This window comes from Parasteatoda tepidariorum, chromosome 10 (assembly GCF_043381705.1).
Source record: "Parasteatoda tepidariorum isolate YZ-2023 chromosome 10, CAS_Ptep_4.0, whole genome shotgun sequence".
In the NCBI taxonomy this organism is placed as follows: Eukaryota; Metazoa; Arthropoda; class Arachnida; order Araneae; family Theridiidae; genus Parasteatoda; species Parasteatoda tepidariorum.
Window position 1 is genome coordinate 85,226,077 of NC_092213.1, and position 25,536 is coordinate 85,251,612.

General features: G+C 34.6%; 1 protein-coding gene and 1 long non-coding RNA gene across 2 annotated transcripts in view; one reads left to right on the forward strand and one right to left on the reverse strand.

Annotated features, from left to right (window-relative positions):
* Positions 1 to 3,686: 3,686 nt before the first annotated feature.
* Positions 3,687 to 23,926, forward strand: LOC107457137 (acetylcholinesterase-1-like). Its single transcript, XM_016075212.3, has 3 exons — positions 3,687 to 4,092; positions 18,641 to 20,119; positions 23,148 to 23,926. Coding segments are annotated over exons 1-3 (1,749 nt in total). The 5' UTR covers positions 3,687 to 4,090; the 3' UTR covers positions 23,416 to 23,926.
* A 324-nt stretch (positions 23,927 to 24,250) lies between these two features.
* The window catches only part of LOC139426743 (uncharacterized), a 10,187-nt gene continuing 8,901 nt past the window's right edge, over positions 24,251 to 25,536 (reverse strand). Inside the window, exon 2 of the long non-coding RNA XR_011637952.1 lies at positions 24,251 to 24,658. This is a non-coding gene — a long non-coding RNA (uncharacterized lncRNA). The remainder of the gene's footprint in view (positions 24,659 to 25,536) is intronic.

Here is a 25,536-nt window from a genome sequence, read left to right on the forward strand (position 1 = left end):
CATTTTGTCTGAGTGTTTCGTTTGAAATTGAATCAAAAAAGGAAAAGGGATCTTACTGCTTTCTCTAATAGTTAAGTGGTAGCGAAAATCTTTCCCTAGTAAAATACGTTAAAGTTCGAAATTGAAATATTTTGGGAAATAAGGAAAGTGGATATCAAAGAAAAGTTCGTTAAAAAGAAAATTCATTTCGCTATTTGGAAGTTATTTCACAAAGAAATTTCCAAAATGTTTTTGGTTCCTCGAGAGAAAAAAAATCGCAAAATGGAGAAATTCGCAAAATGGAAGTTCGTTGAATAGAAGTCCCACAGTATATGCCTTTTCGGTTGAAAAAAAAACTGAACCCATACTTTTAACACTTCGCATTTGTTTACTGTTGCCTTTCGATACTTAAATACAAATTTCAGTCGTAGCCTCAAACTTTCTGTTAGTGGATTAGATTTATAGTTCTGAGCAAATCGTCAAAAATAAATACAGGAACATCTATTTTTCAGACGTAGAATAGTACAAAACTGTTATAATCTGATAATCTGAAGCAAATTCGGGAGCCTCGCTGAACTGTCCCAGCAAGTGAAGAGGACATAAACTTTGCCAAAAGAACATCCACTAGTTCATTAAAGAGATTTGGAATAAAATACAATGGAGAGTTTTTTTATCTCTAAATTCAACGATTTTTTTCCTTCTTCTCGGGATTCAAGTTGCCAAAAACATGCTGTTGTCATAGACTTTCATTGATGCACATTTAAATAATCTTTAAGTCTGAAACAATCGTGTCCCATTTGTTATATTTTTCAACAGAAAATTCACAACCCTAGGGAAAATATGGTAGTTGAAGCAATTTCTAAGGCAAAATTTATTCGCCATCAGCCCTGAATATTCGCAACATATTAAGATTGCCCTTTGTATTTAACGAAGATTTACGATATTTTTGCGAAGGTTAACTATTTCCTTTCTGTCATTATCTCTAACATCTGAATTCTTTTCAGAAATTGAATATTTTGTTCTAGTTCATTACGTCTAGAACAAAATATTTTTCATTTACTTCGCCGGTCAGGTGGCTGAGCGGTTAGCGTGCCTGACTGCGAAGCCGATGGCTGCGGGTTCGAATCCCGCTTAGGGCATGGATGTTTCTCTCTGTGTGTTGTTCTCTATTGTGTGATGAGTGAATGTGGCCCACCCTATAAAGCGGGTATCTGTGGCAGTGTGGCGTGGGTAATGTTGCTCGCCTCCGTGACTTAGGTTAACAGGTGCCCTAAGTTATTTAACGTTACTGGGTAACGTTAAATGAGTAACACTTCCGGCAACTTCCTAGGTGAAGAACGAATGTTCAAGTACCTGCCGTTAGAAAAAAAAGTTCATTTACGTCGCACTACATCTGCACAATGGGCTTTTGGCGGCGGTCTGGGAAACATCCCTGAGGATGACATGCCATCACAATTTTGATCCTCTGCAGAAAGGGGATGGTACCTCCTCTTCAGTAGTCTGACGACCTGCACGCGAAGTCGAGCACTTTACGGTCGAACAGTTTAACAAGGACCCATACCGCTCGTAGAATGATCCAAGTGGTCACCAACCCGCACACTGACCGCAGCCAGTTATGCTTGACTTCGGTGATCTGGTGGGAACCGCGTCTTAACGATCAGTCCACTGCGGGACCTTGTATATTTAATTTTCGAGTAATCAATCTCGACCGATTCATATTTTTCTAATCCAAATTTTTATTTTTTATTCCTATTTAGAGGACTAAACGACCTGTTTGCTGACGCTTACCAACCTCGATAATTGCTTCGCAGTAATTGCTGTCTCTTGGCAGAATACAGTTGAAATTATTCGACTAAAAAGAACACTTGTGCACTTCCCACCTCCAAATATTTCCCATTTTTTGAAATAAAATTCAAATTAAAAGTATATTGTTATAACAAATTTTGTGATTTCACAACTGTCATTTAATATTTTTGCTTACCATACGGACGGATGTATTTTAAATACAATTTTTGAATTCGTCATTTAGTGCATGAAGCTGAAAGTTAAGTTATAAATCATTTAACGAATCACTTTAACCGAAATTCATAATGGTACATTAATGTAATTTGCACTAAAAAATAATAATTGTAAAACTTTTAATAAAAGATCAGACACCGATTTAAATAACTTAATCTTGAAATGTAGAATTATGTTATTCTAATAATAATAATCATAAAAACAATCCTTCTAAACTCTTAATTTATAAACAAAATCAAACGATATCAAACAAAATAAAAAACGTGATAATAACAGTACAGGCAATTTTAACCTTTAAATTAAGGAAACAAAAATATTTATATATGAAAATGTTTTGTACAACAAAGGAAAACCGAGACACCAATATTAGATTTTTATATTTATAGTAAGAAATAAGTAAAATATTTTTTTTCTTTTTTTGCCAATTCTCTTTGTCATCTTATTATAAAATTTTTGTGCGTGTGAATTGTTTATAATTTCTATCAAAATAAGTGAGAGATAAAAAAAAAAGCTCTGAGTTCTTGTTCAAATTTTTTAAAATATAAAGAAGTATATAAAGAGGGTTTTTTTTTTTTTAAAGAAAAGAAATAATACAGTTTAGTTTCCTAAATTTTATTAATTAGTTAAAATTCAATTTCGGAGCTGCAAGTCTATTTGCTCTAATTTCTATTAACGAATATGTAAAGTGTCTCAAAGCTGACGGTTCTTCTTAAAATGTATCATTTGATATTTATTCATAAATATTCTTATGATAAGCACATATCCATATCTGCCAACTCTACTGGATTTTGCCAGTTTCTCCTGTTCTACTGGTTTAATAAATATTCACCAGGTTTTTGTACGCTTTTATAAACTTCCCTAAAAATGAGTAAGTCTCATTAAAAAATTCCTATAGAGCTTTTTTGCACTGATTATTGCATGCTCGAATATTTAAATACGTATTACTGAATATTAAATACGCATTACTGAATATTAAATGCGTATACGTAAATTATTAAATACGTATACCAATAATGAAGCGAGCCTCATTTATAAAAATCAGTTAAAAACTTTTTTTATTCTAAAATGTTCAGTTTCTTTTTTTTAAATTCCGAACTCCCTTTTTAAATTAATTAGAACGTTTTTTAGCTATATTTGATAAATTAAACGCCCGTTACTATTCAAAATTATGAGTAAAAATAATGCAAAACATTTCAATCTCTTTTAATGTCAATCATAGCTGGAAAATATTGCAGTTCTTCTATTTTGATGACGATAAAAAAAAATCCCTAAAATTCCCTATGTGTAAAATATTCAGTACATTTGCAACAATTATCGTAGAATTTATATCATTCCGTAAAATCTACTGGATTTCTTTTCCTGTTGATGTCTGCAGCTATGTATATCTAATAATCAGTAAAAAAGAAGTAATTAAAAAAAAGAACGAAGGAAATCATGAATCGAGATTTACAGGAAAATAACAGTCTTTTCGAATCTTTTACTCAGGCCTGTAGAGGTAAATTGATTAAATTGGCAAATTAAATTTAAAATAATCATTTTAGAGGAGGATAAATTATTTATAAGATTTATGACCTTTGATAAAACAGAAATTCTTCGGATTTATAATCCAATTAACGTTTTCTGCGGATTCATAATACAATTATCGTTTTCTGCGGATTTGTAGTTCTGTAACATTTTGAACAGAATGCAAAGCGGGAACTAAAAAAGGTCCTCAATCTTTTTTCCTTATTTTTTACAGAATTTTACTTTCACTATGAAAGGATTAATGTAAAAGCAAGTCCAATTATTACGTCGATTAGTCGAACAAAACAAAGCGTGTTATTGAAATTGAGTGATACAATAATTCGGACTTTTCTTCCTTGAAGAATTTCACGAGGCTTGTCTCCTTATGAAGGTCACCCTTTATGACTAGTATTGCTGCCCAGGTCAAATTAGAAAGAAGAAAAAGGTTGGCATCTTCTGTTTTTATTTTTTTATTATTATAATTTGAGTGGCTTAAGGGTTGAAAGTAGTCACTTTCCAACTCGTTGTAGAATAAGTTCAGATCGTTGTCACGTTCAGTGCTGTGGATTGAAAGGGAAAGCCGTTTACGATGTAAGTATGCACCTTATTCTAGAAGTTTCTTTTTTCCTTCTTTTTTTTTTATATATATACAGTCAAACCTCGTTATAGTGAACATGGCTTATAGTGAACTCCCGGATATAGTAAAACAAATGTTCGCTCCCGTGCCTTGCTACACACGTATAGTGTTATTTTTGTGTGGATATAATGAACCAAAAGACGAGAGGAAATTGGATATTATGAACTTTTTTTCTGTCTTCGAGTGATTTTGTTCCGAGGAACCACAGGGTTCCGTGAAAGAGTAACAGCGGTTCCGATAGTTTGGATTTTTTTTTTTAAACAGTAATGTTTTACGAAACTTGCAATTAAATTTATATCCAATTGATAATCCTATATTTATTTAATATTTTCGTTAATTTCACGAAATTATTGAATGCTTGTGAAGAAAAAAATTTTAAAATAATGTTTTTTTCTCTCCAATAACAATGTAATAAATTAATTTTGAAAAAGATATTCATTTACGAAAAATTCCGTTTACATTTCAAATCGAATAAAAAAAATACCCAAATTCAACAAAGGAGTATGTTTCTCTGATAATCATTCTCAACGATTATTTTCCTATTTTTTTTCTCTTTTTATGATTATGTAAACTATATTTCAGTTCATATTCATTTTCTGTTTATGCATGAATTAAAATCAAATTAAGAACCCGACTCTATACCGTTCTAGATAGGCGAAGTCAACTGACTGACATAAAAACCAATCTTAAGACTAATATTGATAAAAAGATCAGATGAACAAATTTATTCTTCACTCATTCACTAAATACAGTCAAACCCCGTTATAATGAACACGGTTTACAGTGAACTCCGGATATAGTGAACTAAATGTTCGCTCCCGTGCCTTGTTATACACATATAATATTATTTTTTGTGGACATAGCGAACCAAAACACGAGAGGAAATTGGATTTTATGAACTTTTTTTCTGTCTTCGAGTGATTTTTCTTCCTCATTTTTCCTTCATTTTAAAATTTCTACATAAAATACATAAACCGATTTTTAAAATAATCGATTGAGTGGAATGGAGCCATAAGTATTTTTTCTTGTTTGCATCTTCTATCTCAAATTCTCATCCCTAAATGTTTTGTAAGCAAGATGATGAAAAATAAAAGTTAACACATTTTTCGTTACTATATATTGTTTTTTTAATCATTTTTGTCTTTCTTTTTATTTGTCATTTCTTTAAATAATGTGTTATAAAAGGAAGCAGTTTGGAAAAATGAGTTAAAATTGTTTGTAGTACGGCGGATATAGCGAACAGAAATTTCGGTCCCTTGAAGGTTCACTATAGCGGGGTTTGACTGTAATTTAAAGCTTATGTTATCTGCACCCAGTGGCATAGTAGGTTTGGCAAGGGTTTGGGGGACAAAACACCCTCCAAATTCGACATAACTTGATTAATGAGCTATTCGGTTCTGTAAGATGAAGACATAAAAAATTTTCATTATTAATTTTTTTCATAATTTAAACATTTAGAACAGTGATTTCCGACTGGCGGCCCGGGGGCCGCATCCGGCCGGCGAAGCTTTTTTTTTGTGGCCCGCGAACTGGAATATATTAGTTATAATTTTTTTGCAGACAATTTTCATAAAAAATCTGTATGGGCTTAAAATACTTTTCTCGTTAATAAAAACCCAATTTCTTCGTTTCTGTGAAATTTAACATACCAACGGTGCAAAAAAAATTTATTTATCAGGTTTTGCATCCATGAAAATATTTATTCAGATACAAAAATAATTATGTATGTTGCTCTTTTTTATATAATTTTTTTTTTGCATTTTGTGAATATAATTTAGCATGTGTGTATCAGAAATTGTCTCGAAGAAATTCTCCGATTTAACTTTTTGAAACCACTCATTTTGGACGAAAATGTTTACACACACATTTGTAAATTTTAAATTATGTAAATATCTATTCTCTGGTGGTTGCAGCAGACAAACCTCAATTTTGTCATTGAACATTTTGTGTGCTACTATGTAAGTTTTAATACCAACCTTTTTAAAGTTTTCTAAGATATCTGTTGCACATTAATTGTTTCATACATAGGTGCCCATTAAAATTATTGTAGCCAGAATTTTTTAACATGCAATTAAATATTTTTAAAAATCCCCATCTTATTTTAATTTGTAATTCAATACTTTTGTTTTGCATAACTTGGTAAAAATCTGACAGCAGTATTTAATGTTCCTGCAAAATTTTGATAAAGTTGCGGCCCGCCATTTGATTTGTGTTTTTAATTGTGGCCCCCGGCCTTATGTAAGTTGGAAACACCTGATTTAGAACATATATATATACAAACTTCTACGGCAGTAGAGAAAAAAACTTCTTAGTAGTGGCAACGTTACAGCAGTTTGTCGTATTAAATCTTCAATTCAAAGTTAAAAATAAATAAAAAAAAATTCAACCTACTACGACAAATCAATAATTAAAAAAATATGTAGATATGATCTATTTGTTAACTTACTTAGATCTTCAATGTTTAATTAATTTAATCAATAAAAAATCTTTCCAACTTTACTTGTTCATTTACTACCACTTNCAATATTTTGAAAGACCAAAACCGAAACTAACGGTAAGTCGAACTTCCGATAAGTCGAAGTTTTTCGTCAGTCCTATCAGATTCGAGTTATCGCGAATTCACTGTATATATATATATGTCGGAGAAGGCGTCCAGACATACAATAAAACTACGCCACTGTCTGTACCATCAACGCCGCCCGATTCCACATTTTAAGGCGACAAAGGACTTTTCAAAGATTTTTAGAAATTATCAAGGGATTTGTTAGAAATTCTCAATATTCATTGATATTGTTAAAAACAACTTATAGTACAAAATTTCAACAAATTTTTTTAAAATTTAAGAAATTGAAAAAAAATTAACATTTCGAATTTTTAGTGCTTTTTTTGATATTATTTCTCGCACCAGAAATTTTATTAAAATGACAAAATCCTTTTAAAATATTACATATTAGGGAATATATTTAAAAATTGTTGGGGGTACTTTCTTTATTATTGAAACAAATAACAGTAAAAAACCAACCTTTTTGGAAGAAAAAAAACCCATCATACCGCTATAAAATATCATGTATAAAAATAATACTATTTATTTCATTCAAAAAAATTTTCTAACAAAATGTTAATAATGTTCATAAATATGCAGAATCAAATTCTCAGGTCAATAGAATGAAAATTCATTTCGCTGGAACAGTTTGAGTTTTATAAATTTGTCAAAAAAGGACATTTTGAGAAAAATGAGTTTTATTGATTTTTCATTGCAGGGCTTCGTCAATTTTGCTCTAATTCAAGAATTTTTTTTTGAAAATATTCAGTTAAATGTCTAGATTTCAAAAATGCAAAAAGTGAAAAATCGATTTCTTGGCAAATTTTTGCTTATTTGAAATCCTTGTCTTTAAGTAGAAGCTCCATTCGAATTTATTAAAAAAGTATTGAATTTGTGTGTATATGTTGGTTGGTTCTTTTGCCACTTACCACAAGGGCAAGCCTGCTTGGTGAAACCGAGCAAATTTAAGGCAGAGTGTGCGATTCTTGTTTTTCAGTGGCGCCATCTATTGCCGAGAATTCAACTTCTGCCACACCATACGTCACACCTGTTTATAAGGCGGACCCATTCACATATCCATTCATTCATCCACAGATTGTAATTTTGACCTGAATCAGAGAACGATCGATCTCCAATCCAGTACCTATTATGATGNAAAATATAATTTAAAATAGAAAATAACACATTTTTCACTTAGAAAAATTACAAAAAAAAGTTAATTTAATAAAAGAAAATAATTAAAAGAAAAATTTAAATAGTATCTTCCGGCTTTAAAAAATAATCAAAGAAGAATAAATAAATGAAATAAAATTTAAAAAAAAGGCGTAATACTACCAGTCCATAAGTCCCCCCCTTACCCTTCTCCTACCTCAATGATCTAATCTGAATTATTACGGATAAAAAGAATATTCATTGAAACAGCGAGAAACATTCATGCTGCCCAGAAAGCGAGAGGGGAAATATCGCTACAGATTTTCCCTATGGAGGTACCTTTTTTCCGGGGACCCTTTTTTCCGTACCTTTTTTTTACCGGGACCTTTTTTTCCGTACCTTTTTTTTCCGTCTACCAAAATTACACGTAAATTTAAACACAAATCACAATAATAATATTAAGCCTAGAATATTAAGCCTGTCCACACATCGTCTCGCAAGCATAACATTGCAGGGATACACCGGAAGTTTTCTAAATTTCTTTTGGTTTTAGGAAGCTTGTTATTGTTTACATTCAGTCAACCATCCATAGGACAACTGGTTCGAATGTAGGTGCATGAAGAAATTTGACGAAAGAATCCTGCTTAAATCTGTTACGTTTCTATAAATAATATTCCTACTAAATATATCCAAATTACACTCACCATATCGATCATCCCTAAGTATACCCTTTCTTTCAAGGATGCTGCCCTGAAGATAAGTACTAGCGGATGCATAACATATAGGCTGTAGCTGATACGACATAACGGAGTAAATACACCCAACGAAAGAAACCTGTGCATCAAGTCTGTCCAAAAAGCAAAGAGTATTCAGTCACGTCATAATATTAGATATCTTTTCTTTATTGAATGTGTATATAGGGTGTTCTGTAATAGTGGCCTTTAATATATATTTTAGAAGCCTTGGGAAAAAATGAAGTTGGAGAAATATACACATGAAGAAATGCATTTTGTATCACTATTTAAAAAGGTAGGAAAACATCGAGTTAGCTAGCAGTAACTGTAAGATGGTTGTTACTAAAAATACAACCAAATTTGATCAAGCGATCAAACAGGTTTTGATGTTTTTAATTACATGCATTGTAATTTTTCATTTAAAGTCACTTCATTATTTTTTTAATAAAAAACTAATAGATATATATATAAACGGGTTTGCATAAATATGTATAAACTAGAATTTTTTTTTTTTTAGTCACAGACCAATAATGTAATTCTCTTAATTTCTACAGTCATATTTTCTCGAAATTTGCCTCATTAAATTAGTTGTAAAAAATACATCAGAAACAAAACTTCATTCGTTTAGATGCCAAAAATTAAATGAAGTGTACAAGTTAAAATTTGTACTTTTATGCACATAAAACCATTGCAGTTTCTAAACTGATAGTTTTATTGACTCGTGTTAATTCTTCCTGAAAAAGTCCTTAGGAAACTATATGTCTCTGGACTAGATCACAATATTAGATACTTAAGTAAGTGCAAGTCAAACATTGTGATTTTTGTAAATAAAAACATTACATATAAACTACTTGTCCCAGGGTCTCGAACAAAACTCCAACGCGACAAATCGTGTAATTTTTCAACATTTTCACATTTATTATTTTTATAATTTAAAAATTACAATTCAGTTGGTGTCACAAAACCATAACACTAATTATAATTTTTTCCAAAAACTTTTTTCTCTCTTACCCAGTTTTCCTGTGAAAAGGTTGAAAAGCAGCCAAGATGCACTGAAGGCCCAACATAAAGTTCTTAAGGCATAATAAGCTGCAATTATTCTGTAGTTCTTTGTCGGAATCCATATTCCATACAGGGCTATTGCATAAAATAGAATGGTCAAGATCCAACAGGTTGTACGAAGAGTCTGAAAATATTGCATAGTTATTTAAAGTTTCTGTAAACCTCAAAGTAAAATTACTTACTCTGAAAATATTATACTGGTACAATCCTTTTATAACGTAATTTTTGAAAATCAAGTTAGAATGTGTTCTGATTACAGTTGAAGTGGTGTCTTTTGTTAAACAAGGACAAGCATGAAAAGGTAACTAAATTGTGTTTTAAATTGCATCTCCTTCACTTACAACAAATCAGTTTCAATGCTTAACTCTACTTGAAATATATGAGCTACAATTTTGGAGAAATCATTAAATACAATAAAATATACGAATTGTTTACAAGGTTTGTCAATAAATGATGGCGTTCTAAAAAAAACTGTAGAAGAATCCTTTTTGCTATATGTCAGACTAATTCAACTGAAATTTAAAGTATTTCCTCTGAGACATCTCGTTTTGATCTCAGACGGAAAATGATGGTTGTTTTGAGAACATTGATTTGATCAGTGGTCATCGGGCTACCAAAATAGGAGAGCAATCCTCTCCGCAGAGGATCAAAATTGTGATGGCATGTCTTCGGATCATCCTCAGGGATGTTTCCCAGACCGCCGCCAATAGCCCATTGTGCAGCTCTAGTGCGACGTAAATGAACTACAACTACAATAACATCAAATTTTTGTTTTTTAATTATTATTCTCCACTACAAAAACGTGGTTTTTAAAAATATTACTTTTATTTAGATTTTTTTTTTGTACTCACTTCCAAAATCTAACAAACCAGCCAATCCAGTGCCAACAAACACTTCCATGAATCCTTCAGATACAAAGGGCTGTTGCGGAAATGCTTCACTTTTATTCTAACCAATGAACATAACAGGGAGCCGAGATGGCTCAGGGGATAATGCGTTCGTCTTCCATGAGCTGAACCGGGTTCGAATCCCCCCCGATGGCTGGTCGATACGAATTCCGCATCCGGCTTGCACCGACCACAGTGCTGACGTTAAATATCCTCAGTGATAGACGGATCATGGGTTAGAGTCCCCTTGCCGTCTGGCTAACCGTGGGAGGTTCTCGTGGTCTTCTGCACCATGTAACGAAAATGCGGGTTAGATCCATCAAAAAGTCCTCCACGAAGGCAAATTTCTCCCACTATTTGATCTAGGAGTTCCCTTGTCTTCTGGATTGGATTCAAAATGACAAGGCTACGGCGTTGAATGTTAGTAGTCGTAAACCCAAAAAAATTGGGTCGGCTGTTCAACGACGGTTATAAAAAAAAACAAAAAAAAACATGGAGGGATAGCCTGGTTTGTAGGGCACTGGGCCCATGTCCAAAAGGTCGTGGGTTCGATCCCCGCTTCCTGAAGACTCTCCGTGTAAATAAATGGTGACTGATGCACGTTAAATCTGTCGAGTCGCAAAGTCCTCCATGTTCCCCTAACAAATCAGTACCTCTGGGGATACTGATCCAGGAGTTTTCTTGTCTTGTGGATTAATTCAAAATGACGGAGTTGAACATTAGTAGTAGTTGTAAACCCAAAATTGGGTCGGCTGTTCAACAACGGTTATAAAATTTCACAACCCTTGTTCAAATTTCGTTCAGGCTAAATAAATGTGACTTTATCCATTTATTGATTTTTTAATTGTAAAATATAACATCATATAATATACAAATATATAAATATAAATACATATAATAACAATATACAAATATAACGACATAGTGTCCAACGAAAAAATATCTTTCCAAGTAGTAACTTATTCAAAAAAAAAAAAATCTTTACTCTAATCTACTGGCCTAATCAGCCATGATATTTATTACATTTACCATTACGAGTGTTTAGCGATGTGTTTGTAAGGGACAATGCGATGTATTTGGTAATAAATTGTCAAAACTTTATCGAATTTACCAAATTTAGTGATGATTATGAAGAATACTAAACACTGGGGGTTCCGCGTTCGGCTGACCACCTGACCGGAACATCTGCTCCTGCACCCCAGACTCCAAGATCAAGAAAACTGAGATGGGCTCAGTAGGCCTTGGCTCTCTAGGGCTGTCGTGCGGCTGAGTTTAGTTTATGAATAATTACCAGTTATTATACAGGGTGATTCTAAAAAGATGGGAAAAATTTTAGGAAGTGTTAGTACACACCCAAGCAAACAATTTTTATCAAAGAATGCATGGTCGAAAACAAAACGCAAAGGCGCATTTGGAAAGTTTTTTCATGCAAACAAGAAAGCTCCATTCCTATCGAGAGTTACTGCGCTACGTTATTTGTCGCCAAGCTCTCGGCCGCTGCAGGGAAAGTTCGCCTATCTTTTCTTCGCCGTTGTACCAGCATAGCCGCTGCCGACCACTGTGTTGAACACTTATTGTAATCACTTGCCATTAAATTTGCTTTTATAACTTAACTTCATCGTTCTTTGTGTGTTTTTGCCTCATATAAGAACATAAACTTTGACGCCCTCTAGCGGTTTTGGGTTTTGTTTTCGACCATGCATTCTTTGATAAAAATTGTTTGTCTGGGTGTGTACCAACACTTCCTAAAATTTTTCCCATCTTTTTAGAATCACCCTGCATATAATAATCAGTTTATTACTTTTACCGCAACTTATACAGTCCCTAGACACACTATAAGATTCTACGTAAAATTATAATTATCAGGTCATACTCTATACAGCTGTATTGTTTTTACTAGGATGAACATTTCTTTACGCTCCTGTATCAATGGGTTAACATTGGAATGCAATACGTTAAAAATAAATACGAATAGGAAATATATAAAAAATCCCCTGAATAAAAACCCCTTTACATGTATGTTTAAATATAAAAGTATTGCCTATAAACTCATGCAAATCATGTCATTATTAAAAAACTACAGTGCGTCTAAAAATTTGGTCTAATTATTACAATATAATGCTTGATATAATAAATATTGTATATTTATATAATATATCGTCTCATTTATTCTATTGTCAAATTTATATTATATATCGTCTCATTTAACCCTTTGATACACGAACGCAAACAAGTGCAAACCCACTAAAACAATACAGCTGTATAGAGTATCAGCTGATAATTAAGATTTTACATAGAATATTATAGTGCGTCTAATAATTTGACCAGTGATTGTAGTCAAGGCATTTTTTAAAAAAAATTAATTGTAGTTAACTTTATTTGTAACAAAGCAGTTGTAGCAAACTACAAAGAAAATAATAATAACTAGGGGGCTCCGCCCCCTGCTCGCTACGCTCGCCAGCCCCCAGAACTGCTTCGCAGTTCCATTGCATATTGCTTCGCAATCTTATAAAAACATTTTAACACATTTAAATTTTAAAATAAAAATGCCAGATATTGAAATCAATTACTTAATGAAATTTATACACTTCTCTGCCCCCTTCACAATTTGATTATCTTTTCTTCATGTAGCTGAGAAATTTGGAGCTGTAGCAGAGAATATATCTCAATAAGAAATGCTTTCCCGTTTACAATTCCGCCATTCATTTCTCTGACGTCTGCCAGAGATATTTCGACGCCTGATAGCAGGCATTTTATTTAGGCAGCAGGCACTAAATAAATAAAAATAGAACTAAATAACTAAGATATCGTTTTAAATCTCAAATCAAAATAATTGTTTGTAGAAAGTTTGTTTTGGTTTGAATATTCGCACGATGCCATTGCCATTCTATTGTAACGAAACAAAAATTTATCATGAAACTAAAAATTTATCAAAGGAACTAAAGATATTGAATTCTTTTTTTAAGAAATTCAGTTCCGTTTTTTTTTATCCACTCTTATTTTTCTTTATCAATCTATTAATTCAGAAATGCTTTAAATCAAACAATGCTTACGGAAACAATGCCTATGCGAACCACCCGAAAAATGATTTGCTGAATTCTCATTGGTTGAAACTAAATTATTAATTTTATTAATTAATTAAAGGAAATTTTCATAATTTAAGACCTTATTGCACATTTACATAACAATACCTTTAAAACGATACCTTATTTGTTTAATTCTGTTGCGTAGTTTGGGAGTTTTTAGCGAGAAAAAATACTGCTAGCCTATTAATATATAGATAATTAATTTTTCCGACCACCGTTCCATCCAGTCCTACTACGTATCTGTTACCTACTAGAACTAGACCCTGGTGTAAGTGAAAATAGCGGTAATGATGTTATTCTGCATCGGTGATGTTACGTCATAAAGTGCAGTGAGAAAAATAACCATGTTCCGTTAAGTGGTATTTCAAAATGTATTAAAAAGATCTCAAAGTAGGATATTTAAAAAAAAAATTAAGAATTAAAATAATTTGCTTGTATTCAAAACGAATTTTTAAGCCTATCGGTCTTAGAAACAATAGAATATTAAATATTTTGCAAATGTCGTTATAAAAATACTTGGTTTCCAGTTATCCCAAATTATTTCAGATTTTTAATAATTTTTTTTTTTAATCTTTTGTTGACGGTCCTTATTGCGTTCCAAAATTTGTGATATGAAATAAAGTTTTTAGCGAAGATTTGTCTCAGAATTTTTCTAGTAAACTTCACAACATTTATTATAAATTTATAAAATAATAGAAGGAAACATACCAAGTATTTTAAAAAATTCGTTTCTTATAAGTAGGCGAAAAATAAGAAAGTATTTTACCTCATCTAAAACAAACATGTAATNCGAAGATTTGTCTCAGAATTTTTCTAGTAAACTTCACAACATTTATTATAAATTTATAAAATAATAGAAGGAAACATACCAAGTATTTTAAAAAATTCGTTTTTTATAAGTAGGCGAAAAATAAGAAAGTATTTTATCTCATCTAAAACAAACATGTAATCATTTCAACAGAGGTGAAAATAGAAGTTTATTAAAAAATATGAAGCACTCTAAAGTTTTTCGTTTTAGGTCCCAGACAAAAATATAAAAAAATTTTTTTTTTCGTTTTTATCTTATTTGAAAAACGTAGTTTTAAAAATTTTTATTTCAAAATTTTCTTTGTTTTGTATTTGTTAGTATGTTTATGTTGTTAAGTGTTCGAAATTTCAATTGGAAAAACAATTGAGAACTTTTATTTGCATCATTTATAAAACAATTGCAACTTGCATAGGATATCAGGATAACAGCTACAGGTGAAATTTTAACACTCTAGCTTGTCAGAAAACGTTTAACCCCTTGACATATCATTTCCTGATATAAAAATGATCTTTGATTGCACTGTAAACAACAACAAATCGCAACGGAATGTTGACAGAGATGCCAACTGCTCCGGACAAACCAAAATAATAAAAAAAAACGGTAAATAACAACAAACTAAATTTCTCAAATATTTGACTATTTTTGCTTGCTTTTTAAAACGTATAGCATGGCATAACTATTATAAAGTGGTGAATTATATAAGCCTACGAATTACTTACTGAAAGAAAACACAAATAATTAAGATCAAAAGGATAAAACTTCTTTGAAAAAAACGCGCTAAGAAGCAGCAGAAATTTCAGAAAAAAGTATCAATACAAAACAAATGAAATAAAATAAAAATATGACCACCGAAACCGACGTCTTCAGGGGTTTCCGGCCCCGGTAGCCATTAAAAACAAAACCATTTCTATTTGAGGGAGAAGCAAAAGCTTAAAATATCTCCCTCAGTACCCCGATGGTTTTGTATAGAGGTCCAGGAAAAACAAGATACATTCAAAAGAATAAACAAATTACGAAAAGAAAATCAATAAAAATCATCAGAAAATTAAAAACTCACAGTCACAGGTCAAGAATCAACTTCAAAAGCTAAAGGAAGTTAAAACTGNTTGAAGTTGATTCTTGACCTGTGACTGTGAGTTTTTAATTTTCTGATGATTTTTATTGATTTTCTTTTCGTAATTTGTTTATTCTTTTGAATGTATCTTGTTTTTCCTGGACCTCTATACAAAACCATCGGGGTACTGAGGGAGATATTTTAAGCTTTTGCTTCTCCCTCAAATAGAAATGGTTTTGTTTTTAATGGCTACCGGGGCCGGTACCCCCTGAAGACGTCGGCTTCGGTGGTCATATTTTTATTTTATTTCATTTGTTTTGTACGAATTACTTAGAAATAGTGGTGGATAAAAATTTACTAAATTGAATTTATAAAACCAGGAATCATTATTGATAAACTACCACTTTAAAATATTTATTTACTGTTCGATGCATGTTGGCATCTTTGCGTTGAAGACGTCTGAGACACGTCAATTATTGTTTTGACATAAAAAAAACAAATGACGTCTCCCAGACGTCTTCGTATGTCAAGGGGTAAAACTTGCACAGTCATAAGATACAGAAGTCCAGTTGAGATTTGAGTGCTGTAGCTAGCTGCAAAGTGGTCATAATTTTGATTGCACGATTAGCACAAGCAAAATCGAGTTACAAAATAAATAAAAAAATAATTGTAAAATTTTAGTAGCATTATAATTTGGTTTAATAAAAATGTAGCACTTCAAAAACAAGTTTCGAGTTTTTAGACGACCTTGGAGGTTAATTTTTGGCCGGCACGTGCTTAGCGAAGGTAAATATGAAGATTCTTCCAGAAATGAGTTGATATATCCCGTTAGATTAAGAAGATTAGGGAGATCCTCATAAAAATGTAAACAGATAGATTAATTTCTGATTTATCTTAGATTAATGATGATGTGTTTAAAATATAGAGATAGCGCTAGAAGAAGTTGTTAAAACTTTCGAACCTGGGGCGGAAAATGTTGGAAGATTCAGAGAGAGTGCGTTTTTGTGTCCCTTCCTTAAAACTTCTTCAGAATATTAAAATTTAACCTTTGGAATTATAAATATTGTATTTAAACATAAATGTTTTGAATATTTATAACTCGAATCAGCCTTGGCATCATCAGCAAACACGATTTAAAAAAAACGTTTAGTGAGCTGAAAATATAATTTGTCCAAAGTAAGAACTCCCCTAGTGACTATATGGTAACGAGGTAATAACTACTTCAAGCTGGGTTGGGCAGGTTTCGGCTTAGCCCTAGAGTGAAGAAAAGCTACAGTTTATCATTTCGAACCCAATCCAGAAGACAAGGAAACTCTTGGATCAAATATTGGGAGAAATTTGCCTTCGTGGAGGACTTTTTGATGGAACTAACCGGCATTTCCGTTACATGGAGAGGAAGACCACGAGAACCTCCCACGGTTAGCCAGGCGGCAAGGGGACTCTAACATATGATCCGTCTACCATTGAGGATATTTCACGTCAGCACTGTGGTTGGTGCAAGCCGGATGCGGATTCGTATCGATCATCCATCGGTGGGATTCGAACCCGGTTCACCTCATTGGAAGGCGAATGCTTTATCCCCTGAGCTATCACGGCTCAGAAGCTATAGTTTGTCTAAAATAAGAACTCCCACAGACATTCGTCTGGACCTGTGGCGGTGACTATGGTAACGAGGTATGGCTATTTCAAAATAGCGGTTTCGGCTCGGGTCAGCGAGGGAATCTCTTTCTTTGGTCAATTGTGTTAGTCCTAGAGTGAAGCTACCCTCCCTAAAATGCACCATTCTTCTTTCCATGGCAACAGACGGCCTCAGACTTTGTGGCGGGAAGATTTCTTAGCTTAGACCAGTGTTTCCCAAACTTATGACTTTTGTGTACCCTTTCTAAATTTTTCGTAAAGTTGTGTACCACTAATAAAGAAATTAATGTATTTTTTACTATAAAAAAATTGCTCAAAAGTTAAAAATCACAACTTTCTGTTGACACCGCTAATTAGTAACTGTTAACTCTGCAAAAAAATAGCCAATGGAAAAATATGTAATCGAAAATTTTCATGGCTAGCTTTGTTTTTAAATAAAATTTTTTGAAATTTTCGTTTGGTGCAAGATATTTCGCATAAGAACGCGTACCCCGGCTGAACTGTTCCCGTACCCCTGGGGGTACGCGTACCACACTTTGCGAACACTGGCTTAGACTAACTATACCCTCCCTGAAATGCGCTAGTCTTGTTTCCATAGCAGCAGATGGCGTCGGGACGGGGGAGTTCTAACCGTAGACAAACCATAGTTTCCTTTTCATAAGTTGGGTTTTACGAGCTTTCAAATTAGACACCAATTGGAAGTTTCCCTGATTAATTTCTATTTAATAAGAATGAACTGCCTACTTCAGAAGGAGGGCTTTTAACCCCTTTCCTTCTCGCTCCCGTGAGTCCCGCAGTGGACTGATCGTTAAGACACAGTTCCCAGCAGAACACCGAAGTCAGCATCACTGGCTACGGTCAGTGTGCGGGTGGGTGACCACTTGGATCAGTCTGCGTAGGGGCCGAGGGTGTGCGGTATTGGTCCTCGTTAAACTGTGCTACCGTAAAGTGCTCGACTTCGCGCGCAGGTCGTCGGGCTACCGAAGCGGGGGTGCCATCCCCTCCGCAGAGGATCAAAATTATGATGACATGTCATCGGATCATCCTCAGGGATGTTTCCCAGACCGTCGCCAATAGCCCATTGTGCAGTTCTAGTGCGACGTAAATTAACAACAACAACATCTCGCTCCCGTGAAAATGACGGGGTGAGGTTGCGCCCTCTATTTCACGCTCCCGTCAAATTTCCGGGCTGGACCGTTCAGTAGTAACGCACTAATAAGAATGAAACTAGTTCATTTCTTTTGCCCGAAAAACATTTTATTTCTCATTTTACACAGTACCAGGATATTTTTTAAGGTAATTGTAGATAGTTAGTTTATATTAAACTGGATGTCAGCACTAATCAAATTCGTGTATTTGGCAAAATAGGCACTTTTATGACAGTTTTCTTGAAAATTAACCGATCGTTAAGGGGTTAAAGCTGCGAACACACATCGTCCGCGACAGCTGTTTTCTGTTCGGAATTTATTGGCTAGCTTTTTGCTTGCATTTTGTATTGTTTAGTTCAGTCACCTGTTAAAAGTGCATTTTATTTTTCAGGCTGAAACTTGCAAGGGTCACTATTTTGATCAGTTTGATGGCCAGCGCCTCGTCAGACCGCGTTGTCATGACAAACAACGGACCAGTTCAAGGAATCACCGTCGCCAGCGGAAATCCGAATATCGAAGCCTTCCTGGGAATCCCTTACGCAGAACCCCCCACCGGACGACTCAGGTTCAGGAAGCCAGTACCCAAAACACCGTGGTCAGGCGTGTACGACGCCTCGAACCTATCACCCCCCTGCATCCAGAATGGAACGGACGACTTCTACTACATCCCAAAGCTGGCCAACATGTCGGAAGATTGTTTGTATCTGAATATATGGGTGCCTTACTCTCGACGGTCCACTGGCCTGAAACCTGTCCTCATATACATACACGGAGGAGCTTTCAATACAGGTTCCAGCATACAGGAGGTACTGGACGGTACTGTACTCTCCCAGAGAGGTGACATTCTCGTCATCAATCTTAATTACAGAGTGGGCGTTCTCGGTTTCTTCACTTCACTCAGCGATGAAGCTGTCGGCAATTTTGGACTCCACGATCAGGTGACAGCCTTACGGTGGATAAAGGAGAACGTAAAATCGTTCGGGGGTGATCCGAATCATTTGGTGCTGATGGGGAACAGTGCTGGCGCTATGGCCGTCTGCGGGCACTTAGTGTCGCCCTTAACCCGCCATATCATCAAAAGGGGAATCTTACAGAGCGGAGGCGGTATCCAGACGATGATATTGGACGATAACAAGCGGCTATTGGAGACGGCCGAGAAAGTGTCTAGAATAACAGGCTGCGCCGACAGGAAATTCACACTGAAAGAAAACCCCAAAGTTGTGGTTGCCTGTCTGAAGCGTTTGTCGTACATGGAGTTGTCGCGTGCCGAAGGTTTGCTGATGCGAGGCAACCCTTTGACCTTCTTTCCGAGGGTCGGTGACGATTACCTCCCTAAACCGGTCATCGATCTCATAAGGGAAGGCAAGATGGAACATTCGGACGTCATCATAGGTACGAATGAGGAAGAAGGGAACTTTTTCTTGGCCGTGGCCATCCCACAGTTCTTCGGGATTAACGGCCACAATAACGTGCAGACAATCAACAAGAAACTGGCCAAGCAACTCCTCACTCTCATATTCAAGAACACAGAGCAAACTGAGGAAAAGGAGATAGCGGAGTTCTACGCCGGCAGCGTCGTGAATGAGACTTCGGACACCTTCACCAAAGCGCTGGGGATGTCCCTCGGCGACTATTTCATAGTGTGCAACTCTTTCTACCAGGCTGAGTTCCAGTCTATCGGGAACTCTGTTTATTTTTATGTCCTGACACGTCGGCCCTCGTCATCGCCTCTGAATGGCTGGATGGGGACGACGCACTTCGACGAGGTGCAGTACACGTTCGGCAACCCCCTCTTCGACAATTTCACTGAAGAGGAAAAGAAGTTCAGCGACAGGATCATGGACAGATGGATAAATTTTATCAGAAACGGGTAAATATAGCTTCTTTTTTTCTGTTGCAGGGTTTTAAAGCGACTGGTTTTTGGGAAAAAAATCAAAATAATATTTTTAAAAACCAAGTTTTTGTAGTGGAGAATAATAATTAAAAAACAAAAATTTGAAAGACGTGGGGCCCATGAAATACATAACAGTAACAGTATGTGTGCTCATGAGAATATGTGTATATATATCTGTAATTGTATCTGAATGTGCACGCGTATGAGTAAGAAAATGTGTTATGTATATTTCATGCACCCCACGTTTTTCGTTTTTCAAATTTTTGTTTTCCCGCAGTGAACTGATCGTTAAGGCACGGTTCCCAGCAGATCACCGAAGTTAAGCATCATTGGCTTAGTCAGTGTACGGGTAGGTGATCACTTGGATCAGTCTGCGTAGGGACCGAGGGAGTGCGGTATGGGTCCTCGTTAAACTGTTCAACCGTAAAGTGCCCGACTTCGTGTGCAGGTCGTCGGGCTACCGAAGCGGGGGTGCCATCCCCTCTGCAGAGGATCAAAATTGTGATGGCATGTCTTCGGATCATACTCAGGGATGTTTCCCAGACCGTCGTCAATAGCCCATTGTGCAGCTCTAGTGCGACGTAAATGAACTACAACAACATCAAATTGTTGTTTTTTTCATTATTATTCTCCACTACAAAAACGTGATTTTTAAAAATATTATTTTAATTTCTTTTTGTTCACACTTCCAAAATCTCAATTTTTTCAGGCATTGTACACAAAACTTTTCAACTGACATGTGACACTCATTTGAAATAATCGAATCGACAACAAAAGACAACGCGAAAATATTAATTTTTCTTTCATTTTATTTGACTTTGTATGCCTTTTTTTCGCTTCATTTTCATGCATTGTCATCCAATCCTGAACTATGTGCCAAATTAGAAGTCTGTAGCTAGTCGGGAAGTCAGTTTAAAATCGATTACAAAATTCCACCCGAAGGCAATTTGATGTAAACGCGGTAATAACAAAAGGCGACAGACACAACCAGTTTGTCTGTTATGAAACCTGTAGAAAATTTTTATACATTTTGGAACACACACAAACACTGCTGTAAGCTTTCGTTGGTCATCAGAGAGAGTTGGTTAGCGGTAAAATGTGAAAGGAGATAGCCGTACCGAACTAGGAGGTTTAAATCATGTATCAGATTATTAGACGCACTAGAAGAATCTCTGTAAAATCTTTTTTATCAGGTTATTGGAGATCGAAATGAGCTGCAAGTGGGGTGGAGCAGAACTCTCTACCTGTGGCAACACTTCGCATGCTTTCCCCATTAGCGTGTGGAGAGTCATAGACGAAGGAAGTACGTTAGTTTATGTCCTGATTTTTCATATAGATTAAAATCGCTTAAGTTGAGAAACTATCTGGAACTGAAAATTAAATTGAACATAGTTCTAAAAGAAAGTATCATGAAACTTTTAAAAAATATTTTTATTAATTACAAACGAAAAATATTAGTGAAAGGAAAAAGTATCGTAGCACATTCCTATACAACTGAACAGAGGAGTGGAAGGAAGGGAGAAGGGCCAAAAACATGGAACCGGTCTTCTCTATAGGTGGCGTATTCGAGCGTTGTGATCGCCTATAATGCAGCTGTATTGTTTTTATGCAGCTGAAACCGCAATACACTTGTTTACGTCTGTGCATCGATTGGTTTAACATTATAATGCAATACGTTAAAATTAAATACAAATAGGAAGTATGTGAAAAATCTTCGGAATAAAAACCCATTACATGTATATTTGAATACAAAAGTATTGCGTATAAACTTGTGTAAAACATTTAATTATTTATAAAAAATTACAGTGTGTCTAATAATTTTAATATAATACCTGATATAATAAATATTCTATAAGTTTAAATGCTCGAGATATTTTGTTTATATGGTTCTCTATGGCGTTTAAAAAAACAAATGAAACTTCAAATTAATATTTTAGAAAACGTTTTCTTAGTTGCCAAATTTTAATTTTTATGGTTTCGTCAACTTTTTTTAAAGTAGCTCTGTAAAAACTTTCAAAATACTTAAATAATAATTAAAAGAAAACCCATCAAAATATCAAGAGAGTTTAATAAAATACATTTTAATGAATAAAATTCATTCCAAAAATAATTTAAAATCGAAAACAAAAGGTGACTTACGAAATTGGTATCATGCAAAGTTTGACCCCTTAAATAAGCCACCCTTAAAATAAGACTTTTAACCGCTTAAAAATAAAATGCGAAAAATCAACATATTTTTTTTTCTTTCATTAATAAATACAGGGGACTGAAACAAAACATAATACACACGTTCTAAGTTGAAATTTTAATTTTTTTCATGCGTAAAAAAATATTTAATTTACCATCATTTTACTATCCCAAATTATCTCGGGCAAATGAAAAAAGTTGAATATCAGTCTTTGTATATGTTCACATCTTCATCATCTGCATTACTTTTTACTTTCGCGAACGCCATTTTTTTTCTATGTAAATGCATCAATCATCATATACTAAAAATATATAGATACCCCAGTTAACTCGGGATAATTACAGAAGAGGTTAAATTAGTTTCTAGGAGGATACACCAAACCTACAACTTAACCATACATTCAAAATGTTATTGAGTTTATGGTGATATCTTCTCAGATCCTTTCAGTGCACCAAACAAAAATAATCATTTCTTTCTTAAGGTCTGGTTTCTTAGGACAGGCTGGCGTTACAAAACGTCAGCTTGAAGCTAACCCCTGATTGGTCAATTTGTGAGCTAGACAGCATACGTCATCGAACGCTTAGATTGAACGACGACTAATGCCCGAATCAACTGCAGTTGGATTGTACATACGTTGAACCGACTGCTCACGCTGAGCTAACAAAACAGTATTTTGTTGGCGTCAGCGGTACGTCAACTTAACGCTCAGATAAGGCGCTTGCCCTAAGAAACCAGGCCTTTAGTTTGCTGAAACGGAGTACCATTTTAGTAAATGAAAGAGAAATATAACTGAAGTTTTTCTCTTTTTCTTTCTAGGAGTCCAAATATTCCGAATGAAATCCAATGGCCCAAATTCACTTTGAATAATACAGTGTACTTGGACATGAACGACGAAGAGACGATCCGAATCAGACCGGACAATTACCGATGCGAGTTCTGGAGGGACAGATTTCAAGCAAACATCCGCGATTCTGACATCATCCATCTGAGAAGATTCATCACTTCGACGGCCAGTGTTGTGCAACTTCCGTCCGTCCTCGCATTTCTTTCTATTATAGTGCATTACATAGTGAAGAATCATTAACGATCTCTTCATATTTCTATATCGATTCATTATATATCATGAACAGTTCTAATTAAGTTAAATCTAGTCAATCAATTTGTGTACATCGGGTAGAGATTAATCTATGAGATGTTTTTTTTTTTCAAATCAAGATGGCGATTGCATTAATGCAAATGCGCTGATGGAAAATGAAGATAGTATCAAGATTACAAAAAAAAATAAGAATAATAACAAATGAAAACAACGTCCGCATCGCATAAGGAAAGTAAAAAAGAACAAAAGAGTTGTGATCGCCTTATTACGATCACATGATTTGACCCATGGATCAAAATGCTTTTTTCTTTCTGGATTGACTCCGTTAAACATTTCAAATCATGGGTTGCAAAAACTGTCTCCGTTGATGTTTGTCGTCGGATTGATTTTCATATATCCTGCCTACGTACGTGTTTCAATACTTTTCCTTCTTCAGTATTCATATTTATATTGAAATCGCCGTCATTATGCATTAATAATTAAAAGAATATAAAAAATACTTTAAATTATTATTACTATGTAAATACATTAAAAATGCCTGCTAGTGAAAATAAAAAGAAAAACAGCAGCTGTCGCCATAGCAACACATGCGCACTGTTTACTATTACTCTTGAACACTGTTGAAAAGTGCGTGGACGCCATCTAATCCTAACCAACACCCATTTTGTCAATGGGTTAAAAAAAAAAAAAGAAGACAGTTTTATTTATAAGATGGCTTTTAGAATATGTAAATTCATAGCAGCAAAACAGCTGTGTGATGTTTCATAGTGTTCAGTATGGTATTTCAGAAAAGTTCTCTTCCCTGTTATAAAAAAAAAAGTCATTGTCAACTTAACAAACACTATCTGACCAAAAGTAACCTCCACCTCCTCGGACGCAGAGTTCATTTAAGCGAGGGAGTAAGAAGAGAAACATCTCCGTGCTTGAAATTGATACAACCCTAAATGCGCGCTAAACACAAACAGTGACTTTATCTTTAAGTCACTTACTTCGCTTTATCATCTGCTATTATACCTTTCATTACTCAAGCTAATTAAATATATTTTAAATCTAAAAACTACTGTTTTCCCAGCAAAATGCCTAAAAAAGGACAAACTATTCACTCAAAAGAGAAATATCATAAAAAACTGGAGTGAAATATAATTAAATTTATGAAATATTCAATGTTAAAAAAAATTAAGATAAAGTTTGCGAAATAAATATTTTTGCCATACGATCGCCAAATAACAACCTTTTCCCAAGTAGGCCACCCAAGTCAAGCATCACTAGCCAAGGTCAGTGTGCGGATGGGTGGCCACTTGGATCAGTCTGCGTATGGTCCGAGGGTGTGCAGTAACAGTCCCCCTTAAACTGTTCAACCGTAAAGTGCTCGACTTAGCGTGCAGGTCGTCGGGATACCGAAGCGAGGGTGCCATCCCCTCCAAAGAGGATCAAAATTGTGATGGCATATCTTTGGATCATCCTCCGGCATGTTTCCCAGACCGTCGCCAATAGCCCATTGTGCAGCTCTAGTGCAACGTAAATGACAAAGCCTTTTATTAATTGTCCAAGATTATCATTAATTTTTGATATTTTTTTAAAATAAACACAATAAAAAAACACTGGAACAAAAAAAAAGTTTCTTTTCTGCATGCACAAAACATATTTTTTTCCTACGACTAGCACTGAACTTTCGTTCTCCACCTTGGAAGATGCCGGAAGTGTTGCTCATTTAACGTAACCCGGTGGGCACCTGTGAACTTAAATCACGGAGGTGAGCAACATTACCCAAGCCACACACACCAGTTTATAGGGTAGGCCAAATTCACACAACAGAGAACAACACACAGAGAGAAACATCGTTGCCCTAAGCGAGATTCGAACTTGCAACCATTGGCTTCAAATTCAGGTAAGCTGACCACTCGGCCATCTTGCTGACATGAAACAAAATATAAAAATTAGGTTTCATGTAGAAGAAGCTCATCAGTTAACAAAATAGCAAAAAGAAGTATATAGAAAATTTTCTCGAAAAGTTAGAGCAATAATTTTTACTTGGGGATCTGTAAAACACAGTTAAAACAACCGTGATGGCTCAGGGCATAGAGCGTTCGCCTTCCAATGAGGTAAACC